The 22009-nt window shown below is 37.0% G+C and overlaps 1 protein-coding gene across 1 annotated transcript in view; it reads left to right on the top strand.

Annotated features, from left to right (window-relative positions):
- The window catches only part of PDE7B (phosphodiesterase 7B), a 360697-nt gene that overhangs the window by 299599 nt on the left and 39089 nt on the right, over positions 1-22009 (top strand). The window contains exons 4-8 of the mRNA XM_033235376.1: positions 12404-12555; positions 14146-14209; positions 16226-16321; positions 19063-19163; positions 20609-20740. Coding sequence (XP_033091267.1) covers positions 12404-12555; positions 14146-14209; positions 16226-16321; positions 19063-19163; positions 20609-20740 — 545 coding nt within the window. The remainder of the gene's footprint in view (positions 1-12403; positions 12556-14145; positions 14210-16225; positions 16322-19062; positions 19164-20608; positions 20741-22009) is intronic.

Below are 22009 nucleotides of genomic sequence, written 5' to 3'. Positions count from 1 at the left end.
CTCTTATCAAACCATCAGCTCTCATGAGACTTATTCACGACCGTGAGAATAGTATGGAGGAAATCACCCCACGATTCAATTACCTCCCACCGGGTCCCTCCCACAACATGTGGGAATTATGGGAGCTACAATTCAAGATGAGATTTGGGTGGGAACACAGCCAAACCATATCCATTCTGTATATTCAGGTACCACAGTGCCTTGCACAGAGCAGGTGTTCAATGGATATTTATTGGTGGAGGCTTCCCAGTGTTCATCAGACTACAAAAAACAAATAGCCAATTCATTCAACTGCTTCCAGTTCGTTTGACAACTACCAAAGAATATTATATATTTCTTATAGCCATTCCTAATTAAAACATTATGCAAAATTATCGAGGTAGGTAGAGATAGTTAGAAAACACATAAAAGACATATGTATTTTCTAGAGGGAAGGAAAGAAGAAAGAAGAAAATGCCTATGGGCCATGTTAAGCAGCAAGGAAATATTATGGATTATGCCCTGACACCATGACTCTATCAACAGATGTCCCTTCAGGTTAAATTTCAGACGACTTTAAGGCTTGGCTCCTAAGGTTTAAACACAAGGTCTGTGTGCATCCCTGTGTATCCCAGCAGGGTTTTCTTTTGAGCCGCCTGTTTGCCCAAGTACCTCCCACTCTTTCCCTTCCCCACAAGCTGCTGCTCCACTCTATGTACACAACAAAAATGTTTGTATTTTCCAAAGCTGGAGACACCAACCAATGTCTGTGAATTTCTTTGTGTAATAACATAATAATCAAATCACATTAAGTCAGTGTCAAGAGAGACATGTGTTTTCAATTTTAAAACCCACAAGTGATTCTTTATTCCCTAATACTTCATTTGTACATTTAGTGAGAGAAATAGGAAAGTCACACACATAGAATCGCTTCCAACCTTTGCTATGAATTTATTTCTCTAGTTGTTTTCTAGTTATTTTACAAGTTGTCTTTCAATATTAGCATTATGGTATTTCTCACTCTCTTGTTCAATGATACCAAGTTTAATTTTCAGCCTTTACAACTTTGTTGATTTTTAAACACTTGTATTTATGAATTACACAGTTAGAAAGAATAAGTAATGTCCTCTTATTGGTTTTGTTTTACTATACTTTTTATGTGGTAAATAAGTCATAATATGAGATCTACCATCTTAGCAAATGTTTAAGTGTATAGTACAGTCTTGTTAACAGTAAATACAATGTTGTACAACAGACCTCTAGAACTTTTTCACCTTGCGTGACTGAAACTCCATACCCCTTGAACAGTGATTTCCCCATTTCCACTTCCCCAGCTGCTAGTAACCACCATTCTGCTTTCTGCATTTATGAGTTTGACTACTTTACTACACTTTTTTTTAAAGGACCAAAACTTAAAATCTTTTGGGTGCTGATACATCATTTTGGATCACTATACCCCAGAGAAAATAGGGTCCTGTGCTAGACTGCCTTATGTCTCCACTCTTTGCCCTTTCCTGTAAAGAGCAGGATATAATGAGCAGAGCATCATCTTCAAGGTCAGAAAGACCCAGGTTCCAATCCCTACTCTGTTACTTATCCATTGCATGACTTTGGGTAAATTATTAAACCTTTCCAAACTCATTTTTTCATTTGTAAGACGTACCTATTTTAATATCAACTTCACAATACCTAATTTTATGAAAATTTATTGGATCGTAAATGTAAATTACCTAGTAGGTACTCAATATTTTGGTTCCATCACCCCAGCTACAACCCCTAGTCTCGTATGGATTGAATACATGGAATAGGAGACCCAGTGTGTTTGTTCTAGATGAAATACATCAGATATGTCTTTGGGAACCGTTCAGACACTCATGCAGGTGAACACTGCAGTAGTCATCTAAAATAATTCTTTCTTCTCTCTGAATTAGTTCAATGTGAAAATATATAACTTTCCATGGCCTGTTAATGTCTTAATGAAACCTGCTTCCTTAAGAGTGTCCTACACCAAGAGTACAGACATGATTAGTCCTAAGGTGCCACTAAAATCCATAGACAGCCATGGGCCCTAAGAGAGAAATCTCAATGCACAGGTAAATTTCTCAAGTTCTCTGAGGAACTAAGGATATTTACATTTAAAGAGTTCTATTCCAACCACATATAAAAACCACATAATTAAATCACAGAATCCACTCCAGTGAAATATAATTCAAGCAGCCTTTGTAACCTATAAAGAAAAAGGAATTAGCTTCCAATGCATTCCCTTTCTAAAGAATAAAGCATAAAGGTTTTCTTTCTGGAAGTTTTTAGAGATCAAAGGTTCTATCTAGGCCTCTACCAATGGGTAAAGTTAGTACTAATCTACCATCATTCTAAAGATGCACTAATAATCATTTAGGAAAATCCAACAAATTCAGAAAAGAAGTAGAGGTTCAAGTTCTTCTACACAGGGGATCATCCCTGTTATCTGATGTGTTAGATGAATGAGCCTTGCCTGTTCTGGACAATTACTTCAATTCAACAATTACATGGTAGCACCTATCATGAGCCAGATAATGTGCTACAACAGACAGAACATCAGCTTACACCTCAATAGTCATTTCATTCCTTCATTCCTTCTTTGGTAAGCCAGGCACCATAATAATAGATAAGACATAGTCCTAGCCTAACAGGGTTTACAGCAGTGTGCGGCATCTGCTACACAGCAAGAGAGCTAAGTTACTGCAATACTAGGAGGAGAGCTGAATGCCTCTGACCAGGAGGCCAGGAGGAAATACTTGAGGTGGGCTGCCGAAGGACAGATGACATTTCAACAGGTGGGGGGAATATTCAATTGAGAAGGAATGTGGGAATCCAGATAGAAACAGGAAACTCTGGGGGACGTGGCATAAAAACAGCAAGAGCAGAGATCTGTTTATCTGCAGGGTACTTCTGGGAGATAAAAATGGAAAAGTAAGTTGGCCTCATATTGTGGAGGGCCACGAATGTCAGAATAAATAATATAAATTAAGGAGTCATTGTGGGTTCTATTGAAGGACTTGGAGCAGGGGGCTGACATGTAGGAGTTGTGCCTGAGGAACAAATATGTTGGTGGTAGGTGAGACAGATTGAAAGGGATGACTAAAGGCCCTCAGAGGGGTTAATCCAATATCCTGGGACAGGGAGTAAACTAGCAGAGAGGGTGAAAGGAGAGAAGCAATTGTAGTATGTTACGGCACACATCTGGAACTTCTGCAGTCAAATTTGACAGTCCAAACATATCTCCCAGATAAAAGACCACACTTGCTTTAAATGTATGCTGAGAACTATAGAGTTAATGCAGCAGTTTTTAACCTCTGGAGACTTAGAATCAACTGAAAGTTTGGTTACTTCAATTTGCTCACCACAAACTGTTCCCCTCAAAACTCTGGATTTGCTGTAACATTTCAAACTCTGAGAAGCGGAGGGTTCAATAAAACCACATTGAGCCTGGCACGTATTACTTCTTTAGGACTGAGGAAACTTGATCTGCTTCTTACTAATTCATTTAAATTTCATTCAAACTAGGATTTTGAAAAACCTTTCGGTTGCCCAGAGAAGCCTTAAGAGCTTATTTTTAAAGCCTTTTTTCCCCTCCTTACAAAAAGGAAACAATAGTTTTCCAACCATCCCTGAACCCCGGATGTCAGAGATTCATAAGCCATTCATTGGGATGGAGTTTATGGTAGGCAAAAAAAAAAATCAACTAAAAACGGCAGATTTTGCCAAAAATCCGTGTGTTGCATGGTTAAGGAGACAAGCATTTGATCCTCTTGAACACCTACAAGCGATGCAGCAGGTGTGCAGACAGTCAGCTAGGAAGGAGCTCATTCTACTCCATGACTCAAATCAGCCATGTTGGTTTTCCCTTCACTGTCAAGAACATAAAGGAAAAATGGCAATTGAAAAAAATAAGCATGTTAAAAAGGAGAGTGAGAGAAACAATTTCACTCTGTCTTAAAGACTTTCCTATTCCTCCCCCTCCTCCTCCCACTCAGTGGCAATGTTGAAACAAAACTCTTCTTCTAGTGACAGCCGTCAAGAAGTCGTGAGTATTTTTTGTACACAGAAGAGCTAATGACATAAGGCTTTAATACATTCTATTCAAGACCCAAGTTTCGAGAACTTAAAATAACTTTTGAGTTCCTTTAAGCTCAAACAGATTTCCCAACTTCAAATTAAATTTTAAGATGATGATTTGTTTTATTTTGGTTTAAGTTTTTTTCTCCCTTTCTTATTTTTCCTCTTTTTGGTGGTTTTATTATTGTTATACATGTTTTATTGTATGTGTTATTTGTTTTTTAATATTTACAGCTGATCTTTTCTATTAAAAACTAAGCCTAGCAAATGCCCTAAATGTTAAGAAATTTAAATTTTTATCTTAAATTGCTCAGAATTTCAAAGTCATTTATAATGACTTTGTCTTAAAAATAGGTCCACCCATGTGAGCAAATCTCCACACTTGATGACATTAAGGGCCAAATAATATATTTGGTTGTCATCAGTTTCTACCCATCATTTTCTGACCACTGAGAATATACACAGTAAGAAATAAACAAATATGGCTTATGATCACTGGTGATTTCCGAAAGGCTGGGGGAGACGTAGTATTTTATTTTAAAAAGGTTTTCTGGAAGTTCTTTTATGATAAATGGAACTTTAATGTCTAGAGATGCTAAACTGTGAAACAGGTGATTTGAATACTGAAGTCATTACAACCAAGTCTAAGTTATGAAATTTGCTAAAAGCACATGAAAATGAATCGAAGTGTTTAATACACTGAAGGAAGCACTGGTCTCATCCAGAGAATGTCATCTTTAGCATCTCGTCAAAGACCATACTGTAAGTTCTGGAAATGAGTCAATATTGTTTTCTACACACAACCTCTTTAAATAATTCTTTTAAATTTCTTAAAGTAGTCTATATAAAAATTATTTTTACAGGGTAACTGCATCTTGGGCTAGGTTACTTCAATCTTAAAATCCTCATGTATGCTTTCAAGAAAACTGTCATCCTAGACAACACTAACCTTCCAATTTTGCAGGGATCCTGAACCCTGAACTAGTAGAATGTGTGAAACAGTGAAAGAGCTGTGCTGTAAATCTGCTACTTCTGCTTCAGGACACTTAAAGTCAAACTAATTCATAGTTTCTCCTGTTTTTTAAAGCTGCATATTGAAAACTACAATTTCACCCTGATTTCTCCAGAGTTCAGCATTCTTGAACTTAGATGAGAGCACACACATCAGGAAAGTAATTTAATTCCATCAACATGTATTTCACACCTATAACTTGCAGTACTTTGTGGAAATTCAAAGAAAATTTAACAGAAATCTGGTCTCCAAAACCTTACAGCCTAATAAGAAAGTCAGATATGTGAATAAGAGTGAACTTTGCAACCATATGAGGCACAATTGTTACAGCAAAAGTCAAAAAAAGCAAAGGACAAAGAGGGTGACTATAGACAATAATAATTGTACATTGAAAAAATAACTAAAAGAGTATAACTGGATTCTTTGTAACAGAAAGGATAAATGGTTGCAGGAATGGATACCCGATTTTCCATGATGTCATATTACATATTGCGTGCCTGTATCAAAACGTCTCATGTACCCCATAAATATGTATATACCTACTATGTACCCACAAACATTAAAAATAAAACAATTATAAAAAGTGAAAATAAATAATGAAAAAAAAGCAAAGGACAGTGGCAAGAGGGCCTGGACCCTGGAACTCCATTTTGAGGTTGATTCAGAAAATGATAACAAAAACCAACATGTGTATGTATAAGTTTTAGCATCTTCCACTTAACAAATTGGCTTATTGTTCAAAAAGAGCATTTAACAATGATGTTTCTGTAAATGAAGAATTTATTCAAATTTTATCAGCAAATGTTTTACTGTTTCCATTATATGTAAGACTATTATACACTAGATACGAGGGGTCACAAAGGTTGATTAAATGGTTTCTGACTTTGGGGTGTAATAGTTGTTCACCAATAACTCTGTAGTACAAGACATATGAAAAATCCTGTAACAGTTGAGTGCAGTGGTACATACTTGTAATCCCAGCTACTCTAGAGGCTGAGGAGGGAGGATAGTTTTTAGGGAAGGAGTTTGAGGTTGTAGTACACTATGATTGCACACCTGTGAATAGCCACCACACTCCAGTCTGGGCAGCATAGCAAGACTGTCACTTAAAAAAAAATTCCTGTAAAAGGAAGATAAACAAAGACTATGAATAGTCACTAACCAAGCAAGAAATTTTATTAGAATAATTACTAGCTCAATAATTATCAAAGTAGGGTTTAATAACACATTATTAAGGGGTTCAGTTGGACTGATGCTCAAAAGTGCTAATATTAGGTTTATGTAGTTGGATCTCCATGGGTGCTTACAGTCAGCTCTGCTCACTTAAACACAAAGGCTTTCTTTGTTCTCAGTATCACCTGAGCTACTTCTGCAGCAATTACTCACTACTGGACTTCTGGAAACAGTTGACATAGACCTATTTCAGGGAACCAGGTATACAGTTGACAGAAACAGCCTCATAATATGGATATATTTACAGCTTTCTTAAATCTCAGATATTTATTCTAGGTTTAAGGTTTCTCCTGGTAGCAAAATTAATCAGCCCCTATACAGAGAATATTCCATAGAGAAAGTACTCAAAAATGAAAATTTTTATTAACATATTTTTGCATTTAAGCCAACCCCAACTTGTAAAATCTAAAAATTACTGTACTGGCAGCGCCAATACAAACTTTGTATTCCTAAAATTAGCACCAAAGTAGTGCAAAAATGTGTTAATATGTAGATATTTGTGATATTTACAAAAGAAAAGTGAACAGAAAATGAATTTCCCAGTTCGGGTCAATGCTCACATAGATTAGGCAATGAAACATTCTGGAACACGTTTTTATAACTATTCCAAAGAAGAATTTGGAAACCATAAAACAATAAAATCCAAACAAAGGTGCATTAGGATAACTGTAAATGCCTTTAAGTAATGATTTGTAAAATTGTATAAGGGTCTTAAATAAACCTTGCATTTTATTACCAGGCACATTCTTAACATTCCCCAGATTTTTACGAGAGGAATTTAACTGAGCTATCTGTAACATTTAGCTTAGCTAATCATTTACGTTTCTACCCAGAAATACATATCAAATACATTATCATATCATATCAAATACATATCAATACATTATCAAAGTAAATATGGTAGCTATGCACTGGGAGTCCTTTTGGAAACAAATATATCAGATCTTTATCAATAATTGATTAACACATTTAAATACTTCAAAAAGCAGGACCTTGTACTATTATACAGAGGGTGCTTTATTCAGATTGTTATATGAATTTTTTTCTCCCATCTTCAGCTTCTTATATCTTCGTTTTTCATTATCTCACAAAACACAAATTGCTCTCTAAATGACACTCGATTGATAAGTTATTAATGTTAGTTTAAATAAACTTATTTTTCTTGGATTGTTGCACGTTCTTCCCCTTTAGAAAGTTACCTTGAGGATTTTTTTCCGGTTAGCTTTATGTATGTCTTCAAATAAGAAAATTAAGTGCTATTGTTTTCACAAATGGCTATGTAGCATTGCTTCTGAATCATTTGCTTGTTAATTAAAGGATAACCCAGATAGAAGTTAAATGGAGTAGTCATGGCCTGCCTTGGTATTTTAGAAAATATTGGCCACCAGTTAACACTGCAACTTGTCAGATATCTACCTGCCGAACTGAGGCGGTAGGTTTGAAAGTAACAAATAAAGAATATACATCATGATGACCAATTCATTCAAAAACTTTGAACAATTTTATGGGGAAAGACATTGTATGCTACATTTTTTAACCAACAAGGCATCATAAAAAATTAACTGAAAAGATTTGTTGGCTAGCTTTATTTAATTACTGGGTTTTTTTTTTAACACCATCTGAGCTTATGTTTCAAAGACTGGCCCAGTATGGTAGCTCATGCTTATAATCCCAGCATTTTGGCAGGCCTAGGCAGGAGGATCACTTAAGCCCAGGATCACCAGCCCTGGCAACACAGTGATACCCCCATCTCTAGTCTATTTTTTTAATTCAAAAAAAAAAAAATGCAAGACAGGCTAGACTAGAGTGAGAAATGAGGCACTAGCCTTACTTAAAATTTAGGGGAATACCAAATAACACAGTGATCAAGATGTATCATATCTTAATGTAATATTTTTAAAAATCAAAATTAAAACCAAAAACAGTCATGAGAAACAATATAACAAAAATTTAAACAAAGATCCAAAGAGGTCCGCATTCTGTCATGTTGCCGAACTAATATTACTATTATTCGTTTGACTCTAGGTGAAAAAAATAGGTAAGGAATCTTGCTGTTTTCTTCTTCGTTATAAAGATAAAAACAGATCTAAACTTAATATCTCCACCTCATGGCATCATTAGTTTAGTAATATTTTAGTCAAAATTAGTGAATAGTAACCATTATTTCCTACCATCTACACTTACGATATGTCACTTAATTTCAATGTCATTATCTTAACTATGAATCTTCCTAAAGTACTACACTACTTGGAAGACTAAAGGGAAGTTTAAGAAGTAATCCATTTCAATTTGCTATGTTTGTGGCATATTTCCATCATTCAGGGTTATTTTACTTGCTTCTGAGTTTATTATATAAATATAGATATACCCCCAGCTACATAAGACATTTTCTTTTAGTATTTTGGGATGGGGGAATTTTTATAGAATATGAAAAAAAGGAAAAGGTCATCTATAGATATTTTCTTTTAGATTTTCCTTATACATAACATAGGAATAATTTATTTATTGAATAATTGATTTCATTCTATATAGAGCTATCACTACATTTCTTTACTTTCCTATGTAGCAAAACTCCTTAAAAGAGTGGTCTACACTTGATATTGTTTCAAACTTCTTCACATTGTCTCTCTTCTTAACCTTTTTATCATAAAATAACTTCAACTTATCAAAAATCTGCAAGAATACTCATATACTCTTTCTCCATATGCAACATTTGTTATATTTTGCAATCTTTGCCTTGCTGCGATACATTTTTTTCTTAACACTTTATTGTACATATGCCACTTTATCACTAAATATTTCAGCATGTATTTTCTAACAATGAAAGCATTCTTTTGTAACCACACTTCAATTATCATTCAAATAATGTGTTTGGGGTATTTCTGGACAATCACTGTGATGTCAACACTCGAGTTTTAAAAGGCACATGTGAAATGAGTATTAAAATATTTATAAATATGAATGTCTCGTGCATAATCCGTATCCAAAATTATCCTAATAATGTCATTTATGAAATTTTTTTCTGATACAGAATCCAGTTAAGGGCCATGCATTGCATTTAGTGCACTGTCTCTGGTATTCATTATTATGAAACAATACCTAAAGCTGTCTTTGTCTTTCATGATATCGACATTTTGTAAGAGCGCACAGGCTGATTGTTTTGTGGAATGTCCTTCAACAATTTTGTCTAATGTTTCCTCTTTATTAGAATCAGATGTGCATTTGGGGCAGGAACACAATATGTGTGAGGTTGTATCCTCAGTGCATTACATTAGGAAGAGCATGATGTCAGTTTCTGGTGGCATTAACTTGGATTACTTAGGGAAGATGATGCCCCCTCTACATTTTTCCACTAAAAAACTACCCATGTTTTTCTTCTCCAATATTAATAAGTCTTCTGTGGGTAAATGCTTTGATATTGGGTAATTACCCCATTGCTTTTTAAACTTTTCACTTAATAATTTTAGTATCCATTAATGATTCTGCCTGAATCAGTCATTACCATATTGGCTGCAAAATGATAATTTTCCAACTATTATTTCTTCTACATTTATCAGTTGGCACATTCTACAAAGAAGAGATTTCACTTCTCCTTATTTACTTACTTACCTTATCACCAGTATGAACTCATTGGTTCTTACTTCAGCCAATGGTTTACAATCCATTCTTTTGTTATTCATTTTGAGGCTCAAATTTCCCATATTTTCTCAGAGAGACCCCTTGATGTTGTCACTTCTGTCATTTTTAAATGATTCCATCATTTTTTTAGCTCCCTCTTACGTTCTAGTATAATAAGATGCTACAGTTCATCTGGTACATTTTCCATCCCTGCCCTAGAATTGGCCATTTCACCAAGATAAATCTGGTCCCTATTAGCAAAAAGTCATATTTTAAAACCACAGTCTGGGTGCTAGGTGTGCTCATTGCTACCAGAGTGTTGCTGCTTCTAGGCACACAATAAAATGTACTCAAGTACTGTGTATAGTTCGTGGCCAACTCTCAGTCTTCAAGGTATCTGACCCATTAGCAGCATTTAATTTTGATGATCACATCTTCCTACTGGCAATACAATCTTCATGAAGCTTCTAGGAAATGATGTTCTCTTGGCTTTCCTCTGTCCTCATGGGATACTCCTTCCCAGTCCTCTTTAATTTGCCCTACTTTTCTCTAAGCCCATCTAAAGTCAAGGTAGAGTCTAGAACTCAGACTTTGATCCTTTTCTTGTCCGTATCTATACTTACTCCCTAGGTAATCTCATCTGACAACTCTCAAGTTTTTATCTCAAGTCCAGTCTTCTCCCGCAAGCTCTGGATTTTATATCCATTTATTTCTACTTAGCATCCTCACCTGCATCTCTGATAGATGTCTAGATACAACATGTATAAAATCGAACCACTCCAGACCTGGTCCACCTATAGCTTGCCCTTGAATTATGCCTTTGCATGCATAATGCAGCCTAAATAACAAACTGAATTTGGTCACTCACTGCCATCAGGGAGCACCATTGTTTCCTCTGCCTCTGCCATCTGTTGTGATTTTTGAGTTCCATAGAGGAAAGGGGGAGATAGGGGAAGGCAGGACAGAAGCCAAAATTACTTTACACATGAGCTGTACATTTCCTACTAGACTATTAAATTGACTCTACATTCAAAATTGGCAGCAGACGTCACTAATGTGGCCCTAGAGTGATTCATATAATTTCAGCTGAGATAAGAAATATCTTGACAGACATTCAAATAATGTGTTTGGGGTATTTCTGGACAACCACTGTGATGTCAACACTCAAGTTTTGAAAGGCACATGTGAAATGAGTATTAAAATATCTCTACTGGTAAGATTAGATTTTTATGGCAACCAGTAAGACAGAATACACCATTAGAAAGTAAACACTCTCTGCTTCTTGTCAGGGGCATCCAGGTTACTTTTTGTGCTAAGATTATTGGGTCCTTTGCCAGTGATGTTCCTGGGATATTAGGAACTATTTCCTCACATGTAAACTGGTATATTCACAACCCTTCTAATTCAGGTGGAAAACATCATACAAGTGAGAGTGTGGGATGAGAACTTGGTCTAAATGTTTGAGTCTCAGTTCCGCTATAGTAGAAAAAGAAGAACTGCTCATTTCAAATGCATGCAGAAGTGTGTGAATTTCACTTAGCATACCAGCATCATTAACAAGAAAATGAGGCCGGGCGCGGTGGCTCAAGCCTGTAATCCCAGCACTTTGGGAGGCCGAGACGGGCGGATCACGAGGTCAGGAGATCGAGACCATCCTGGCTAACACGGTGAAACCCCGTCTCTACTAAAATATACAAAAAATTAGCCGGGCGAGATGGCGGGCGCCTGTAGTCCCAGCTACTCGGGAGGCTGAGGCGAGAGAATGGCGTAAACCCGGGAGGCGGAGCTTGCAGTGAGCTGAGATCTGGCCACTGCACTCCAGCCTGGGCGACAGAGCGAGACTCCGTCTCAAAAAAAAAAAAAAAAAAAAAAAAAACAAGAAAATGAAAGTATTAATTCATATATTTCATGGTCTTCCAAAATTACATTCTGAAACACCTTGACATTTTAGTAAATGTAACGCATAAGAAATATAGTTAGGTCGGGTGCAGTGACTCTCTCCTATAATCCCAGCACTTTGGGAGGCCAAGGTGGGCGAATAGCTTGAGCTCAGGAGTTCAAGATGAGCCTGGGCAACATGGCGAAAACTTGTCTCTACAAAAAATGTAAAAATTAGCTAGGCACGGTGGTACATGCCTGTAGTCCCATCTACTCGGGAGGCTGAGGTGGGAGGATCGCTTGAGCCCAGGAGTCAGAGGTTGAAGTGAGCCAAGATTGCACCACTGCACTCCAAACTGGATGACAGTGTGAGACCCTGACTCAAAAAATAAGTAAAAAATTTAAAAAATATATCAGTTGTGTTCATGAAGCATTTCAAATGTAGAATTCAATAGACTATATTTTTAAAAGTATAGAAAGCATCCTCTAAATTTCTCTCCTTTTAATACATTATATTTTTACAGAGTGGAGCAAGTTGGCTCTCTTTTAAACATATACATTTCTTGACTTGATGACTTTCCACAGATACAACATACTCAGGGGAGATTGGCACCAAGAAAAAGGTGAAAAGACTATTAAGCTTTCAAAGATACTTCCATGCATCAAGGCTGCTTCGTGGAATTATACCACAAGCCCCTCTCCACCTACTGGATGAAGACTACCTTGGACAAGCAAGGGTAAGCTGACTGCCCCTGTCTCCTCACAGCAGGCCAGTGGCCAACAGTATGTGCCTCAGCCGATAGCACTGGTGTTGGAGTCCTACTCTGCCTCTTGAGGAGCTCTGTGACCCTGAGCTCATTATTCCATACATCTGGACTTATTCCTCTAATAGCAAATGAAATTAACAGAAACATCCCCCTTATGAGGTGCACGAAGTAAACCACGTTTATATGCTTAAGATAACCATGCCTAACTAGCCATTTTCATTTTTATAAAGGTACAAAATATATTTGCATACTAAGTAAAGCAAAATTTTGGACTGGCAGATTACTAATGAAGGGATAACTAAAGTTTTTAATTCATTAAATTAGCTCATTGTAATAGCTACACTAAAAATAACCCAGTCATCATCAACTCTTAATTCTACTTTAGGCTGTTGATGCACTGCATTTTCCTTTTCATAATTTTTAATTCATTTGAATAAATCTTAATAACTCTACAATTACTTTTGTAATACATTGATCTGACTGACGGTGGAAATTAATGTGTGACAATCTGCAAAAAGTGTTCAGGTTATGTCTACCCCAAACTGCCAAAGGAATTTAAATTTCAGCAATAAATGCCCCAGTTTAAACAGAAGTCAAAGATAGATTTTATAGCTTGCATGCTAAGTGATATTATACTATTTATATACTATTATGAAATATATACCACTGGCAAAGCACAGTGCCTCATGCCTGTAAATCCCAGTACCTTGAGAGGGTGAGGCAGGAGGATTGCTTAAGCTCAAGAGGTTAAGGCTTCAGTGAGTTATGATGATGCTACTGTACTCCAGCCTGGGGGACAGAGTGAGACCAGGTCTCAAAAAGAAAGAAAAGAAAGAAAGAAGGATGGAAGGAAGGAAAAAAGAAAAGAAAAGAAAAGAGAGAGGAAGAAGGGAGGGAGGGAAGGAGGAAGCAAGCAAGGAAGGAAGGAAGGAAGGAAGGCAAGAAGGCAGGCAGGCAGGCAGGCAACTAATATATGCCATTAGAAAATGAACAGCAAGTAATGTCAAAAGAGCTAATTCCCAATATTAGGCCTCCAAAAGGATAAAAAAAAATCATTCCTAACAACTTAAGGTCTGATATTGGGCAATTTTTGAATGTTTGCTTGTTTGTTTGCTTATGAGAGGAGAACAAGTCTAAGCTTCCCCAGCCCTGGAATATCACTGACAGAGCACTCTTGGTGGTGTCTCTCCTCTAAGTAGCCACCTTTCAAGAAAGGTGGTGTGAGATGTGGAAAGGACAGAGGGCTGGAAGTCCAGCTATCAGAGGCCAAGTCCTGGGGCTGCCTTTAATATTGTGTGAGTTAGGTAAAAGTCTCACACAATCTAAACCTCAAAAATAACCTAATATCCCTTCATTTTTCTGATGTGTTGTGAGGGTATTTTTGTGTCACGCCGGGGCATTTGGATTTTATTGTAGGACATAGGAAAAACATTCAATTGTACTAGATGATATTATGCGAGGATTTTCAACTTTTTAATTGTTTAATCCACTGTATCTCAAGTAAATGTTTGGGTCTCCAATGTGATTCATTTGCGTGCTGTTTGTTGTTTGCCTTTTCAGCATATGCTCTCCAAAGTGGGAATGTGGGATTTTGACATTTTCTTGTTTGATCGCTTGACAAATGGTAAGTGACCCAAAAGAATTCTCACTAAAATATATACCATAAAGTGGGATTAATTTCATGAAAAACAAAATTTATTTTTAAACATTGCTATTCCTTTTTCCTTCTTTCCCCATTTTCATAAATTTACAGCTACTGAAGGAGGACCTGGGTAAGGGAAAATCAACTCAAATGAAGAATAAGGACTGAATTTGACCTTAGAATCTTAAGACAGTTTCCTTGTGATCTTGATCATCCCAAAGGAATTTAGAAACCACAGATTAGATTCTTTTCTTGCAGAATATTTTGGCCACATCCAAAAGTAGGGAGTTCATTGTTAGTTGATGAAAACTAGAAACAAAAGTATATCTGATCAGCCCTGACTTTTACAGGGCACGGTGCTTGTGCAGTTTTATTAAGTGAGCTAAGTCTGCCCTGTTGTGGGTATTGCTCAAATATGTTTGACATCATCAGAAGAAAACAATTGCTGAGGAAAGAATATAAAAGCTTAGGCTGCAGCCAAAGGGAAAAGTAAACAGCCTCATTGGTGTCACTTCTTAAGTTTTTGTGCCTATAAAGACCTTCCTTAAGAAAATAATAAAAAATCTATTATATTCTTATCTGGCCATTAAACAAAGGCGGATGACTCTGAGGGCCAATGAAAGACATCACATTTAATGCTAATGTTGGTAGGCCTCATCATTTGCTAGACTTGTGCTTTAAGTCATTATACATGGTTTTCTCATCATTCTATTACTTGGCAAACAATATGCAGATGAGAGAAATATAGCCTAAGACCATGAAATAGACCTTTACACTGTGGAAAGCAAACTAGATCATGGAGAGATGAATCCCATAATTTTGCATGTCATTTTGCTCAAATCAACTGAGAAATGGGTACTGGTAAACTAAGTTATCTTGAACAAAAGAACTTGTTAAATGGTGTTTGTTTGAAAGAGAATATAATCATGACTCTCATAGACATATGAAATGACCACGTCAGAGATTTTCAACTCAATTAGAGATCCAGTAAGATGCTACAACTAGTTCAAAGGAGAAGTCAAAGAGCCTCACATGTATACGAAGTATATACCACATATATCTAAGAAATGCTGAAATTGATTTATAAGTAGGTACAAAATCAAGAGGGGGAAATAAATTGTATTTCCACCTAACCGATTTCATTTCCTGTATGTTTTCTTCCAGAGTTTCAGGTCTTATGTATAAGTTTTAAATTCATTTAGTGTTGATTTTTGTATATGGTGAAAGATGAGGATCTAATTTCATTCTTCTGCATGTGGATATCCAGCTTTCCCAGCACCATTTATTGAAGAGACTGTCCTCTCCCCAATGTGTTTTTGGTGCCTTTGTCAAACATTAGTTGGCTACAGAAGCATGAATTTATTTCTGGGTTCTCTGTTCTGTTCCATTGGCTTCGTTGTCTGTGCTTTTAAAATTCAAAATCATTATTCCTAAATAAACAATATTTCTTGAATGCTTACAAGTCATTACAGCTTCAATTTTGCATCTCTGCTGACTTGAATTCTAAAATAGCTCATAGTCAGATCTCCTCTTGAGTGATTTTCCATAGGAAGAAGAATAGGCTATGATTATTAAGCAATATGGTGGTTTAGATACACCTGTAAATGGAATCGTCAATTGGAAGTGACTTACGAAATATTTCAAGTGGCCATAAGCTGTGTCTTTAAAAAAATACACATATATACGTGTGTGTGTGTGTGTGTATGTGTGTGTGTATGTGTATGTATCCCTGACACCCTAATAGGCAGATTCCTTCTAACTCTTAAAGTCTTCATTGCCTTTGGTGAAGGGAGAAGGTCTGAGCTAATTTTACTTGTACAGTAAGAAAAAACCTAGGATCAGATCATAGTAATAATATGCTCTATACTTGAATAATTTCACATCTAAAGGGAAAAAAATTCTATCAAAGAAACTGTATTACAGAGATTTTGGATCTTATTGTCAATCTTGATATTTTAGTGATGGTCAAAATGAGTTAAAGTAAGTGTTTTCCTACAGGGAACAGCCTGGTAACACTGCTGTGCCACCTCTTCAATTCCCATGGACTTATTCACCATTTCAAGTTAGATATGGTGACCTTACACCGATTTTTAGGTAAGTCCTTGTTTTCACATTTCTAGCCCCATGCTCTTGAATAATGGCAATGCATAATACTCTTTAAAGTGGTAAGAACCATAGGATGATAGATGAAGACCTCCAATTAATCTTAAATGATCTCATCTTACTTTTAAAATATGGCTTGTTCATCCTAAATCATTTAAAAAGTGTTTGATCCCAAACAACTTGGGGGTTAGGGGTGCTGACCCCCTGTGTAGTCAAAAATCTGTATATAGCTTTTGAATGGAAGCCTTACCAATAACCAACAGTTAATTAACACATACTTTGTATGTTCTATGTATTATTTACTGTATTCTTACAATAAAGTAAGATAGAGAAAAGAAACTGTTATTTTAAAAATTACGGGGAATCCTAACACTTTGGGAGGAGAGCAGATCACAAGGTCAGGAGTTCGAGAACAGCCTGGCCAACACAGTGAAACCCTGTCTCTACTAAAAATACAAAAAAAAAAAAAATTTAGCCAGGCTTGGTGGCAGGTGCCTGTAATCCCAGCTACTTGGCAGGCTGAGGCAGGGAGAATCGCTTGAACCCGGGAGGTGGAGGTTGCAGTGAGCTGAGATCGTGCCACTGCACTCCAGCCTGGGCGACAGAGCAAGACTCTGTCCTAAAAATAAATAAATAAATAAATAACAAGGAAGAGAAAATGTATTCACTATTCATCAAGTGGATGTGGATCATCCTCATCATCTTCACACTGAGTAGGCAAAGGAAGAAGAGGAAGAGGAGTGGTTGGTCTTGTTGTCTCAGGGGTGGCAGAGGCAGAAAAAATCTGAGTACAAGTGGACACACATGGTTTAAACCCATGTTCTCAAGGGTCAAGTGTAGTTATGTTTATAATAAATTATATGTAAAGAAAATCATCAGGAACATATCATTTTCAAAGAAGATACTGGTCTGCTGACATATTAACAAACCTCCAGCAGCATGTGCCTCAAATAATTCTAATCAGGACATGAGTTATTGAAAATTTTCAATAGGCTTTTTAAAAAATAATAACTACCATTTGTGTAGTGCCCACGATGAGCAGAGTACTTTTGGCAAGTTATTTCTAACCATTTAAACAAATCTGCAAGTAGGATGTTATTATCACCATTTGTCCCATAGTTTAGGAGAGGTACAAAGAGGCTTCATTACTTGCCCAAGGCCAACAGCTAGTAAGTGGCAGAATATGAGTCCAAGCCTAGCTCTGTTGACTTGGGAGTCCACCATCTTTCCACTCAACTCCATCATTACACTGTATCAAAAGGCAGCCTAAGTTCTTATTTAAATTTGTGCGTATTATTATTTATCTGCCAGTGAATTTTTCAGGGCACATTTCTAACCACCAAATGACTTTCCTCCGCCATTTAGCATGTTTCTGGCTTCTTTTTGACTTGCCACATGGCTGTACTTTGATTTTGGAAGCTGACTTAATGCCATCAGAAGAAAATAACAGGCGTGACAATAATAACACGAGCCACACCCAGGTTTCTATGGTGCTTGCATCTGCTGGAAGCTCTTCCAAGGACTTGCATATGTTAGTAAACACATTTAATCCTTACTCCACTTTGAGCTCAGAGTTATTGCTATCCTCATTTTACAGAGGAGGAAACTGGGGGAACTTGCAGCTAAGTAACTTGCCCAATACAGACATTAAAGTGATAATGGGTTTAAATATAATTGTAAAATATACCTGCTGAATATAAGGTATGTGCAACACAACAGAAATATTTGAAACCAGTCACAACATGGCTCATTTCCAGAAATCCAAATAACCTCAAGCTGATTGTATTTTAATTGATGGAGCAAAGTAATGGCCATGCATAGGGCCAAATAATTTTGATTTGTCCAAAAAGGGAGATACAGATATAGATACTTTGGACTTGTGTACCTACCCGTAAAATATGTAAAGAATACAAAGACTTGACAACAGAATTAATACCGTAATCCAGAGCCAGATTCATAGCAATGGACTGAGAGAATCTGGCTGTACTTGCAAATCAGGACACTCTATACACACTGAATATATTGCATCCTAAGCATCGCCTTGGTTATGAGCTGAAGCAGGCTAGTGTCTTCCATAAATAGCAAACCAAAATTGCCTTGTCTGTGTCTCTACTTGGCTCCAAGAGCACTCTAAGCCTTGCATCAGATTGCAGGAGCATGAAAGATGATACTCTAACTTGAAAAAGGTAGAAATAAATGCAAGGAGTCCACAGTTGGATCAAGGCAGTACTCTGAATCTCTGCCCTAAGAGGCCCTGATTTGCTTTCATTGGTATTTGTTATTCAAGTGTTAAACCAGTATTTGGATATCAGTATTCTGATGCTACTAGGGCTCTTTGAGGGAAACCTCATTTGTGGCATACTATTTATAAATGGCAGAAACTCAAATTATCGTGTGAGATAAAGTTGTCCTTTTCCTACATATTTATTTTTCCTATGAATGACAGCCTTTATGAAAGTCAGAAAGGTGGGATTTACAAAGGAGGTGAGAAATCCCAAGGCTTCACAAATCCTTTTGGCCTTTCTCCTCTCTGCTGTCCATCTCTGCTCTCTGCTAAAAACAGCCTAGCAGAACTGCCAAGCTTGCAAACCACGTTTATTTTTAAAGCATCTCTATGCTGCACATTTTGGAGGCACTGATATTTTTAAGCAAAAAGCACCCACAGTAAGTCTAAGCTAGTACACCACTCCTATTTGGGTTTTAGTTGATTGAGTTATCTGTTTACCTCCCAGTCATGGTTCAAGAAGATTACCACAGCCAAAATCCGTACCACAATGCTGTTCACGCAGCTGATGTCACCCAGGCCATGCACTGCTACCTGAAAGAGCCAAAGGTAAGACGACCCAGCTGCCTCCTCAGCCACCTGGAAATGCCAAGGAAAGTACCTGCTGGGCCCAAGTTACCCAACATATCTGAGTAACTATGTTATGTGTCATTAACAATGTGAACACAAATTATGGATATTAAGGTTCCAGTATCAGCTCTGAAAATCTTACAATGTTCATGAAAAAGAATGGGACTCATCTGAGGTTTACTTTCATATTTTGTATATTTTTGAGGCTGCATTAGGACAAAAAAAACTTCCTCTCTATGGCAAGCTACATCTTAGGTATCTTCAACAGTACATAGAACTAGCTCCGTGCCTTAGATCTTTGCCACAAACGGCACCAGCATTGAACTTTGCTGGGAAAAGTCTCCTACTGCATGAGTTTTGATCAACAAATGGAATCAAAGCTCCTCAAGTCTGATGTTCTATTTCCTACTGAGCCAACTGGATATCCTGATTCAGGGCCCAAGAAAACTTGTGAATGTCAAAGACCTCTTAGCAAGCATGTTCTGATGCAATAAACCAATACAAAGTTAAAAATTAAAAACATCATAATAATGCTCAATACTCAACATTCAGGCAGTGCTTAGCTGTATCAAGTCTGTTGGTACAAGGTACAGGATGAGTTTTCTTAAGGTTTCTGGAAAATTATATTCTAAGACTGTTGAGTTCAATCTGTTTTTAACATCCCCCTACACACGTGGATGCTTTGACAGTAACCACTGAATGTTCAGATGTCAAGCAGGCACTCTCAGGGCAAAGCTGGGTGGGTGCCTCATCCCTGCAACATATCCCAAGGACATTAATGGCTCTGTTTTTTAATTTCCAAGTAGTCTAAGCATTGCAATACGTCATACAGTTGTATTTTTAAAGTTAGTATTGGATTCCCATGTCTCTGCTTATTTTCCTAGCTAACCAGAAAATCACAGATTCTCATACATTCTCCCACTATTTATTACACATTGAAAAAAATGCAGATCTTACAAGTCGGCCCACTTCTTTCAAAGTGGCAAAGATATATTAGACAGTTGAAATACACAAATGATTTTTTATTAGGTCCATCACATGACTTCAACTTTTTTCTTCATTTACACATTTCTCTAGGAGCAAGGCTGATTTTAGGCCCTATCTTTTCCCTATCCACCCAACAGCAGTATTGCCAACAAGCAATGCCACCACCACAACAAAACAAAACAGAGTGGAATAGGAAGAAGGGGATACCAGAATGATCTACACAATTTGAGTTTACCCAATTATTTTCCACACAGTCCTTTCCTTTTTGCCTGTGATTTCCTGTGACTGTCACCTCATTTAATGCTTCAAAGGGTAAAGGTCTGGCTGATAGGCTTAAACAATGCCATGATGATTCATTGTGTTTGATTTAGCCAAAATGATTATGAGCTTATTTGTGAAAACATACCAGTCAATCTCCCAATTTGTTTTTTTAACAGCTCGCCAGCTTCCTCACACCTCTGGACATCATGCTTGGACTGCTGGCTGCAGCAGCACACGATGTGGACCACCCAGGGGTGAACCAGCCATTTTTGATAAAAACTAACCACCATCTTGCCAACCTATATCAGGTAAGGGAGCCCAGCCTGGGACCAGACACAGTATGGTCAATTGCCTTAGACCTGGTGCTCAAGCCCAAATCTTGCCCATGGAGAAAGTCTTCTTTTAGGGTTAGCCTCAATGATGGAGACCACATCCAAAGAGCATGGGTTTGAAATAGGCCCAGCATATCCTGCAAGAGAGATTAAATTAATTTACAAGGATATCCAAGGAATTCAATTTGCTCCAAAGCAGGTTTGAAATTGTCTTAAGTTGAACAGGATCCTTGAGCCTCCCCTGTCATGGTCTGAGAATATCTGTCTCCATGGAGACTATCTTGTACATAATGGCCAGTTAAAGCCAGTTCCTGCAGGACTGCCATGGATATTTCCGAGGTGCAACCCTAATTCAGACTTGACTCTGGGACCATTTCTGAACTGTGTTGGCCTCTGAGTCAGAGATATGTTATTAAAGACAATAGGCATACTTCATTGTTATAAAATAGTTGAGCAATATGAGAAGGTTGGCCTGAAGAATTCTTCTCTACAATATTGTTTCAGATATTAAGCCCTGGATCGTAAATGAGTCACTTCCAGAATTTTCAATGTGGTTCTTTGAACACCTTCAGCTGTCATTAACAAAATCATTTCACACAAGAGAGTCATTGATATCAGTTTTAGTAGATCTTTTGGAAAAAAAAAAAAAAAAAGAGTGCTGAAAGAAATCCTGGCAGATGCCTATAAAACAGCTGCATTAAACAAGATTTTGCAACTTGAGGATGCATTTTTTTTCAATAAAGTACAATTGGAACATGAAAAGAAGCCTTTCTCCATCCAGTTGATTAGCTTCGGGCACAGATAGGAAACAGGTTTCCAAGACATATATGTTTACCTAGCATATACTTCAATTCTGAGCTCCCTTGAGCTGCCAGCCAGCACCTAGAGCTGGGATAGATATGGCCACGTAGAGGAGACAGGATAATAGAACCAAAAAAGCCTTCTGATGATGACCTAAAAAACTAAACAAAGATTTTTAAAAAGCTAAAACTTAATTTTCTAAACCATCTCAGCAGCAAAATGTATTGCTTGAGAAAAGACACAGATATTTAACTAGGGAAAAAATGAATGACTATCGTGAAAACCCCCAAAACAAGTTTTTTCCTCCTCCTGTCAATTTTGACTTTTTCAAATGTCATTTATTAAACAAAGAAAATCAGTCAACAAGGTTGGCTACTCAGTCCATTAACATATAATGTAAATGCTTACATGCGATTCTAATTTCCCATCATCAAATAAATCCTA

The sequence above is a fragment of the Trachypithecus francoisi genome, unplaced genomic scaffold (assembly GCF_009764315.1).
Source record: "Trachypithecus francoisi isolate TF-2019V2 unplaced genomic scaffold, Tfra_2.0 Lachesis_group15, whole genome shotgun sequence".
Lineage (NCBI taxonomy): Eukaryota > Metazoa > Chordata > Mammalia > Primates > Cercopithecidae > Trachypithecus > Trachypithecus francoisi.
The sequence above is the reverse complement of the archived record's forward strand: the minus strand, read 5'-3'. Positions and strand labels throughout refer to the sequence as shown.